The 10,870-nt window shown below is 39.8% G+C and overlaps 1 protein-coding gene across 1 annotated transcript; it reads left to right on the forward strand.

Moving 5' to 3' along the window:
* Nucleotides 1-2,003: 2,003 nt before the first annotated feature.
* LOC121366941 lies at nt 2,004-5,918 on the forward strand (the record flags this gene model as incomplete). Its single annotated transcript, XM_041491169.1, has 5 exons — nt 2,004-2,129; nt 3,376-3,501; nt 4,033-4,158; nt 4,427-4,552; nt 5,814-5,918. Coding segments are annotated over 5 exons (609 nt in total), but the record flags the coding sequence as incomplete, so codon positions are not given.
* Nucleotides 5,919-10,870: the final 4,952 nt, after the last annotated feature.

Raw genomic sequence — 10,870 nt, forward strand, 5'->3', positions numbered from 1 at the left:
TGGGGACATTGTAAAAAGATCTTCCTGCAATACGCAGACTGGACGTTGTCAGTGTCAGATTGGATGGGCTCCACCGAGCTGTACATGTGGGTATTGGCTATTAATATAATACAACACATAATACGATTCATAGTTAACATTTACATGTATCAGAGACGATTTACTAATATCAAAAATGTTTTTGACCTTTTACTAAAACTCATTGTAAGAAAATCACATTGCTTTACGTTATCGGTTGTTTGTTTGTTTGTTGTGATTGTTTATATATATATTATATATATATATATATATATATATATATATATATATACTCTTCAAAAAAAGAAACGCAAAAGGGTACAAATGGGTTATAACTCCGATTTTATGTTTCCTACCGGTTCATGCTTTGTGAATATAAGGTCATTGCATGTCCCAAACACATTCCCACGGTTACATTCGATAAAACGCAGCTACTGTACAATAAAGTTCCAAAATGTGAATATTCGCAAAAACGCAGCCACGTGCAAACCATGTCACCACTGCACGTGCGTTGTCTGCACGTGCAACATGAACACCGACAGTATAAAAGTGCAGGGTGTTCGCTTGCCTGGCCTCTGTATCTGGCCGACAGTTGACAATCCAGGACATGCCACGTCTCAGTGAACCGCAGAGGAAACAATGCCATCGGCCGACTAGACACGCAGGCGAATCCAGAACGGCCGTTGCCCAGGACATTCCATGTGTCCCCAAGCACCATCTCCAGACTGTGGGGACCGTTACCAGCAACATGGATCAACACGTGACCTCCCTAGATCCGGTCGACCACGGGTCACTACCCCCGGGCAGGACCGCTACATCCGGGTACGCCACCTTCGGGAACGATTGACTACTGCCACCTCCACAGCCGCAGCAATACCAGCTTTGCGCAGGATATCCGACCAGACCGTACGGAACCGCCTACGTGAGGTAGGAATTCGTGCCAGACGTCCAGTTCGAGGTGTCATCTTAACACCACAACACCGTCGACTCCGACTGCAGTGGTGCCAGATTCATCGACAATGGCCTCAACTGCGATGGAGACAGGTGTGGTTCAGTGACGAGTCCCGAGTTCTACTCCGACGTCATGATGGAAGATGTCGCGTGTATAGGCGTCGTGGTGAACGTTATGCGGCAAAACTGCGTGCAGGAAGTGGACAGATTCGGGCGGGGGTAGTGTCATGGTGTGGGCAGCCATCTCACACACTGGCAGAACTGACCTGGTCCACGTGCAGGGCAACCTGAATGCACAGGGCTACATTGACCAGATCGTCCGGCCACACATCGTTCCAGTTATGGCACAACGCCCACGCAGTGTTCCAACATGACAACGCCAGGCCTCACACAGCACGTCTCACAACGGCTTTCCTACAGAACAACACATTAATGTCCTTCCTTGGCCATCGATATCAACCGGATTTGAACCCAATTGAGCATCTATGGGACGAGTTGGACCGACGCCTCCGACAGCGACAACCACAGCCCCAGACCCTGCCCGAGCTGGCAGCAGCCTTGCAGGCCGAGTGGGCCACCATCCCCCGGGACGTCATCCGTACTCTGGTTGCTTCAATGGGCAGGCGGTGCCAGGCAGTTGTCAACACACGCGGATGGGCCACACCCGGTATTGACTCCAGATGACCTTGACCTTGGTGGTGTGTCCTATCACTTACTCACAATGGACTAGAGTGAATTGTGAACAATCCTGCAACATGTGGTAATTATCGGACTCACCATTCAATAATTAAATCATTTCTCCAAATGTTACGACAATGTGGTTTTGCGTTTCTTCTTTTGAAGAGTATATATATATATATATTATATATATATATATATATATATATATATATATATATATATATACTGTATTATCATTGGTGCTTGAGTTGGGTTTGTTGTTTGGGGTTTTATTTTATTTTTCGTTTTTATATATAATTTTATCCTGCATAAAATGATGATGGTATTTGTGATTTGACTCTTTTTTGTTACAGCTTGTGCAGATGGCTTTTGGGGTCAGTCTTGCACTAACATATGTGGTCAGTGTAGTGGATCTACATGTGACAAAACAAATGGCCATTGTACGTGCCTGGCGGGATGGGCTCCTCCGAGATGTACAGGTTGAAATTCATTATTGATTCATTGTAAAGCATATAATATTTACGTAACTCATATTACTTTTGAAATGCTGCATTAGCATCAGATTAGAATATTCTCACATTTGATTTTAAGAAAATTATGAATACAAAAAAATGATGCTACTCTTCACGGATCCTGAATCATATAAGCATGGTTATTACATACTATACAAATCATAGGGTAAACAAATGCGAGCGAATTAACATACTGAAATTAACCTGTTATCATCACATTTACCTTTCGTATACGTAGTTATATAATAATGGTATCGCCAACTGTTATTATTACTATAATTATATCAACACAGCAATGTATTTATTTTTTATTTCATGATCTGTACGCCAAAAACGTTATCTTGATGAAAATCGGTGTATGTACATACATGTATACATACATACACACACACACGCACGCACGCACGCACGCACGCACGCACGCACGCATGCATGCACGCACACACGCACGCACGCACCCACGCACACACGCACACACATACATAAAAACCTATGCACGTTTTCAGCTGAATATAATGGCCAACCAAATGCGTTTTCACCTGTATATAGCGGCCACCCAAGTTACCTGGCAAACTTACCTTCATGGACATGTGGCTGCTTTATACAGCTAATAATAAATACATATGAAATATGAGATAGAAAATTAAATAAATATAGGTTTATTACTTAAAGATACAGACCCTAGTTTTAACCTGTACAAACTGGACACTAAGTTTTGTCAATTTACAAACCTGTATCTCATTTGGATAAAGTTACAATACAGTGAAAGAAGAATCGCTGACGTTAAAAAGGGAAATATCCTCAAAAATGTGTGTGCTTTTAAAAATATGAAACATGCATTTTTTGGTATTAGAAATAAAAGGATGACCAGAAACACTTCGGTTCTACGGAAATAGATAATCTAAATAATAAAATAACGGCTCTGATAGTGAAAATATGATGTAGTTTTTAAAAGTTAGGGTCTGTCCCTTTAAAAATAGTTTCAAATCATAAATTGAACACGTTTTGTTGACAGTCAGTCTAGTATTCTCAATTTTGGAAACGTCATTTATCTTTGATTGCTTTCCATTTGACTGTATTACCTATTAAACTGGTCCATAACATGCAAATGGTTGCAGGTAAGAATTTCCCCACTATCCAGTTTAATGTTAAAATAGCAATACGTCTGATATCAAATACCATACATCAAATATGCCAATGTGTTGTTTTCCAGACTGTACCAATGGTAAATGGGGTCAGTATTGCAGTTACGGCTGTGGTCATTGTGTTGGACCTTCCTGTGACAAACAGGATGGACGTTGTACGTGTCAGACTGGATGGGCTCCACCGAGCTGTACAGGTACGCATTCATTACCAATACAGTGTACACGTATATTGAATCACGCAACAGATACTGTAATAGTACTTTTGTATGAGAATGTGGTAATGTTTTGTAAGACGAAGACCAGAAAGCCTAAATGGTGTTTATCACAGAACTCTAAACATGCGCTGGGAACTGTCAGTGACAGGGAGAGGGGTACTTAATCTACGTTTCAACTTGGTGCGTTTGTAATCTTCAAACATTTAGTACCTCACCCAACCCCACCCCCAATTTCTAAGCTTATAATATATACTGGTTTGTTTGCATCGTAAACTTTGTATATATGTTCATATATAAGTCTGTGTAGATCACAAATTTTTCAATACATTTGAGTAAGGCAAGCGCAACATTTGCCAACTGAACATTAACATATGTTTCCCAGACTGCAAAATAAAATAAATGTATTTAAATCCATGAATGTTGATGTAGTTTTAGAACAAAAACATTTCGAAACGTCAAAATGTTTACCATTAAGAATTTTAATTTATTGGATTTGCTGTTCATACGTAGCCTGTGCCGATCGATTATGGGGTCAGTCTTGCAATAAGAGATGTGGACATTGTACAGGATCTACATGTGACAAAACAACAGGACGTTGTCAGTGTCAAACTGGATGGGCATCACCGACATGTACATGTAAGTATTGGTTGTCAATATAATACAGTACGTAACAAGCTCCATCATCAGCTTATGTAATTGAATTCACCTTTTTACTAAATCTCTTTGTGAGAAAATCACGTATTGGATAAGCCACTGAGAGCATTGTTTTAAGTTCTCAATTATTTGTTGTTTTGTGTTGGGACGTTTTGTTGTTGCTGTTTTTTCGTTTTTATATATCACTTTATCCTACATAAAATTATGATGTTAGTTTGACATTTATGATTGTTTTCTGTTTTTATTACAGCATGTGCAGACTGGTTTTGGGGTCAGTCTTGCTCTAACAGATGTGGCCACTGTAGTGGATCTCCATGTGACAAACAGACTGGGAGCTGTACATGCCAGAATGGATGGGCTCCACCGAAATGTACAGGTTGGTATTCGTTGCTACAACAGTGAATAGTACATAATTCATACTCTTCACATATTAAAGCTGGAGTTAAAGACAACATTTCTATTTAATAAACCCATACATTTATACAATGTATATATATATATATAGTGAAGCACCCATGGGACTATATATATAGTGAACCGGACACCCTTGGGACCTAGTGAAATGTCTGGTTTACGAGGTATGCAGTTTAAGCGGCCCTCACATATTAGCCGGCGTCCGCGCGATTTTTCTAATCGCAGGAGTCGCCGGGGGATTTAGAGCCCGTGGATGAAACAGGCGAATTTCATGTCTGCGGTGTGTGCCCTCGCATATTAGACGGGGCCCGGACGGTGCCCTTTGAACATTGGATCGCAGTGGAGACAGTGCGGCCGCCGGCTGATCAAAGAGCAGATCGGTAGGCGTCCTGGCGGCGCCCGGCCGGGCGTCTGGCGATTGATGTCGGGCATTATCATTTTCAGTTTGATGATTACCATTTAGTGAGGCGGATAACGATATAAAAAAAACAACGGGATTGTGCATTTTGTGATAAAATTGTGACACTTTATATACACATACTAATTGGGGAACTGAATATTTTCTGATATAGTGCCAATTGAATAGCACCCCAAGTGACCTACAGCGCCCCCTCCCCCCTCCCCCCATCCAAGTTTGACCAGATATATTACCGAATATAATATATATTTACGAGATTGTGACAATATATTCAACAGTGTTTGTTCTTAATTAGATTCCCAGTCTAGGGATCGCCGCAATAAAACGTTTCTGCTTCACCCCTTTCACTGCACGTGCTCAGGCGTGTGCGGAGTGCGTGTGTGTGTATGTGCGCGCGTGTGCGTGTGTGTGTGTGTGTGTGTGTGTGTGTGTGTGTGTGTGTGTGTGTGTGTGTATCAGGGGTCGAAATCTCCTACTGCAAGCAAATTTTCTTTCAGTAGTTTCTAGGGTAGCATAATCCGACCCACCTAAAAACGTCACTCACCATAATACAGACCATCCTGCTCAATTTCCTGCTCCCGAGCTTTGTACGTTTTTCGTGCTTGACTTGGGAGTCCTCCGTTATGTTGTTGCTTTTTTTTCTTCTTTTTTTGGTGAATAAAATGAAGTTTTCTACTGGGATGTATGCGGCTATTAGGACTGATTGAATGCGATGATGTTTCTCTATTCGACAGCCTGCACCACCAGGGTGGCTTCTTTTCTAGCATGAGTCTTTGCCTCCACATTATTTTGATTTTGATTTTAGTTCACTTGTTCGGCGACTCATATGACGGCCATTCTGCAGAACGCCACAGTTGTTCGCGTTTTCTCTATCTGCTCCCAGCCTGTCCTAGCAACAAGGGGATATTGACTGCCCCACTCTAAGCGTCGGCTGCTGCTGATCTTTAAGACTTTACATCGTATTCTATTGGTACCCTCTCGTATCCTCTGGAGCAGAGCCCGTCCATAGTATACCCACCATGACGACTGGGTTATACCCTAATCTGATTCAGCTTCTCCTTGTTGCATTCTACCTTTCACATCAAGGCCACTATAGGTTTCGTTGCATTTTATTGAGGTTTTTTGTTTGTGTGTGTGGGCGTTGTTTTTTGGGGGGTTTGGTTTTTTTTTGGACGGGATTCAACCATCTTGTCTGTACCGGTTGTGCATCGTAATGGCACTAACGAGGCAACACACATGGCTATATAGATCAGACTGTAAACATTTAGATATCTTTGTTCAAAATTGTATGTCAAACGTATATTCCCCCCTCCCTGACATTGTCAAATGGCCCTATTTTCCATTCTTTCTCTCTTTTTAATTTTGGTATGTCCTTAAATGCTTAAAGTAACACATGTTTTTTGGTTGCCTGCTAAAAACTTTTACAGGCATTATTTTTGACTAAATATTATTCCAAAGTGTCCTTAGTCTGCCATGAACGCACCTTCACTCCACATTTGCATCAAATCTTTTTGATATTAGTTGTTTTTAACATAAAATAGTTTTGTTAAATCCATTATGTCTATTTAATACAACTTTTGAGTTAACTCGCGATGTGTAAAAAACACATTTCCACTCTATGTTCGTAAATCGTGAAAATATGTGTTTTACGAATCACGAGCTGACCATAGAAATTGTATTAAAACTATACTAGTATATCATGAAACAACCTCTATGTATTGTTCATATTTCCCCGATATATTTGAATATTAAACAGCAAAGATCCGTTGCATTAGCTTTAGACAATAATTGACAAACGTGTTGTCAAATAGTTAAATCTATTGATCATGGAACAAAATGGTAAGCCGCATACAGATTCCAACCAAGGTTATTTTCACCTACAATAAATGTATGCACACATTTGTGCCATATAATGTATACAAAAAGTAATGGGTTTTCCAGCTTGTGGGGAAACATTTAGTTTAGTGATAGATCGTCTGAGGTGTGATGCGTTTGCATAACACATCGCACTGTTTTGTCATCTCAACAAGTGCGCCAAGACTGGTATGCAAACGTGCCTGGTGTGTACTGATTGTGCTTGGGAAAGTGGATTTAAAAGATCCTTTACTTCGTTATTAGTAGGCTTTCATCTCTTTCTCTCGCATTTTGGGTAATGAAAAGGCAGATTTAGCTGCCAAGTCTGCTCTGGATTTGCCTCATGCCAGAGTTGGTGTGCCTTATACTGATTTTAAACATAGTATCAACAAATTATTGGGATGGCGCGGTTGCAATCAAACTTCATGCTATCAAGTCAGTCTTGAGAGAGTGGCAGTCCTCCTATAGTTAGTGCAGTAAGGATGAAATAACCTCGTGTTGTGCTCGCTTTGCTCATACATACCTGACCCATTAATTTATCTTGAAGAAGGATCCTCCACACCAGTGTGACCACTGTCAGTGTACTCTGGCGGTACCGTGGGGCGGGACGTAGCTCAGTGGTAAAGCGTTCGCTCGGTGCGCGGTCGGTTTGGGATCGATCCCCGTCGGTGGACGTTCCAGCCAGTACTCCACAACTGGTGTAACAAAGTCCGTGGTATGTACTATCTTGTATGTGGGATAGTGCATATAAAACATTCCTTGCTGCTAATCGAAAAGAGTAGCCCATAAAGTGGCGACAGCGGATTTCTTCTCTCAACACCTGTGTGGTCCTTAATCATATGTTACCGGCCTCGGTGGCGTCGTGGTTAAGCCATCGGTCTACAGGCTGGTAGGTATTGGGTTCAGATCCCAGTCGAGGCATGAGATTTGTAATCCAGATACCGACTCCAAACCCTGAGTGAGTGCTCCGCAAGGCTCAATTGGTAGGTGTAAACCACTTGCACCGACCAGTGATCCATAACTGGTTCAACAAAGGCCATGGTTTGTGCTATCCTGCCTGTAGGAAGCGCAAACAAAAGATCCCTTGCTGCTAATCGGAAGAGTAGCCCATGTAGTGGTGACAGCGGCTTTCCTCTCAAAATCTGTGTGGTCCTTAACCATAAGTCTGACGCCATATAACCGTAAATAAAATGTGTTGAGTGCGTCGTTAAATAAAACATTTCTTTCTTTCTTTAATCATATGTCGTTAAATAAAACATTTCCATCCTACCTTCCTGACGGTACCATATGCCACATGTTGGTGGAATATAAGCATCTCTCCCTCCCCCCCCCCCCCCCCCCTCTCTCTCTCTCTCTCTCTCTCTCTCTCTCTCTCTCTCTCTCTCTCTCTCTCTCTCTCTCTCTCTCTCTCTATCTCTCTCTCTCTCTCTCTCCTCTCCTCACCATAATTCAGAATTAACCATGAATTACACACCAAATAGCCATACCGTTAAATATGACAAGGTGTTGTTTTTTCAGTCTGTGTCGATGGACTATGGGGTCAGACTTGTAGTAAACACTGTGGTCATTGTAAAGGATCATCCTGTGACAAACAGACTGGGCATTGTCAGTGTCAGACAGGGTGGGCTACTCCGTATTGTACAGGTAGGTGTCCACTGCTGTTAAAGAGTTACTTCACATATTTTGGATTTCAAACTGGTCACATTTTTATTAATATTTCATCAAGCAGATATGACGATAATAAATGTAGCCTCAATATCCACATTATTCAGGTAAAGACATATGTTTATATTATGTAAAACATGCGATGTCAGTCATATCTAAACATCATTGCAAACGACGAACTAATAATCTTCCTCAGTAGTATATCTGCCTGGATGCACTTTGAGTTAAAATGACATCGGTCACTGATTTTGTGGGTGAAAATGTAAATGTTTAGAAACAGTTAACTTAACTATCTCAATTGGTTTATTTTAACATGCAAATAAACAAACAAAAGTGTATTCAGATGTATGTCACATCTACATGGAATAGTGATACATTATATCCTCTTAAACATCATTTCAGTCCAATGTTTAATGCATATAAACATGTAACAATCTATGATTTGAAACATTTATTTTCAGTGTGTGCTGCAGAATATTGGGGTCAATATTGCAATAAAACATGTGGCCATTGCAAAACAGGAAGTTATTGTAACAAACAGGATGCAAGTTGTGAGTGTCAGACTGGATGGGCGCCACCACTATGCACATGTACGTATGCGTTATCAGTACATATCAATGTTTAAGGTCTAAACACTACGACACTTGAGTGATCCTTCTTCTCCTTTCTCATCTTCTTGTCGTCATAATATATTTTCAAAAGTGGGTGAAAGGCGCTGATATAATGGTCTGTATCACGTGATAAAAATGCCCATTATTCCAGATTTGCTGAACGCTCGCACTAGGTACGAGGAGACCCAAAGTGCATCTCTTACATGAGAGTATCAAAACATCTTCACAGCTCAAGAGAAGAACTCAGCGAACAGACATGCTATATATATATATATATATATATATATATATATATATATATATATATATATACATGTATATATATATATATATACATGTATATATATATATATATATATATATATATATATATATATATATATATATATATATATTTAAGAATTGACCGCAATTATTTTTTGGTTCATGCAAGTATGAACCGAAAAAAACGATGTGCACACTGTATGACTCCGCGTAGTGGTTTATACAAAATATACAAATCATTTTTTCGGTTCATACATGCATGAACCAAAAATGTAATTGCGGTCAAATCTTATAAATAAATGTATATGCATACTTTAACAATACATGACTGAATTTATTTTGTTTAGCTTTAAATACGCTTGTAGTATTGTTTGTGAAAACGTCATTCATACTTATGTCGCGTAAGAATGCAAACGCTCATTCACTATTATTTGAATCAGGTGATTTTTTGTAAATGACGTCATTTGGTAAATGACGTAATTTAGCTGGTGTGCATTTTTACGGATGATTTTGTTATATTGGAAGGAATTGTCCTATTTGTATTTAGTTTATATTTTATGAAAGTGAATGACGGGAACGTGTAACATTTATACTGTCGGTGGAACCGTTTAATGTTCGCCAACAGCTATATGTACCGAGTCTCATGTCATGATTAGCGATGAGTTGGTTTTTTGGGTGTGTTTTTTTAAATCAATGCGTATAGATCTACATGTCTACTCTGCTATCGCATTTTCCATCAATTATTGTATACATTTGTATTGCCTTTGTAGCTTTCACGTATATATTTTCAAAATATCTAAATATGGTTGCCTGAATAATCCGGCTTGTTGCACAAAAAAAAAAGTAAGCACCTCTAGACCAATCAGATTTCCGCAAAGTGTATAGACGCAAAGAAAAAAAAAAAAAAAAAATATATATCTATATATATATATATATATATATATATATCGCTCTCTCTCTCTCTCTCTCTCTCTCTCTCTCTCTCTCTCTCTCTCTCTCTCTCTCTCTCTCTCTCTCTCTCTCTCTCTCTCTCTCTCTCTCTCTCTCTCTCTCTCTCTCTCTCTCTCTCTCTCTCTCTCTCTCTCTCTCTCTCTCTATATATATATATATATATATATATATATATATATATATACAGTCAAATTTCGATAACTCGATCTTGAAGGGAACGACGAAATAGTTTGAGTTTTAGGGAGTTCGAGTTTTCGAAATTAATATATAACAAATCAGCTGGATGCTTTCGCTTAATATTGTAAGAAGCGTGCACTTCACTGCCTACTTCTAAACTCTGAAAACTATGCATCGCCAGTTGAAAGGCGAATTAATATATAACTGTCACCCCGCCCCTTTTGTTGGCATCTTCCGACGCCTGTGATACACTTATTTTGCGTATATTGTAAAAATAAGTAAATGATATAATGAACGTGATGTATTTTGCAGATGTCATAACATGGCGGAACGTAACTAA

Source organism: Gigantopelta aegis, unplaced genomic scaffold (genome assembly GCF_016097555.1).
Source record: "Gigantopelta aegis isolate Gae_Host unplaced genomic scaffold, Gae_host_genome ctg7830_pilon_pilon, whole genome shotgun sequence".
Classification (NCBI taxonomy): domain Eukaryota; kingdom Metazoa; phylum Mollusca; class Gastropoda; order Neomphalida; family Peltospiridae; genus Gigantopelta; species Gigantopelta aegis.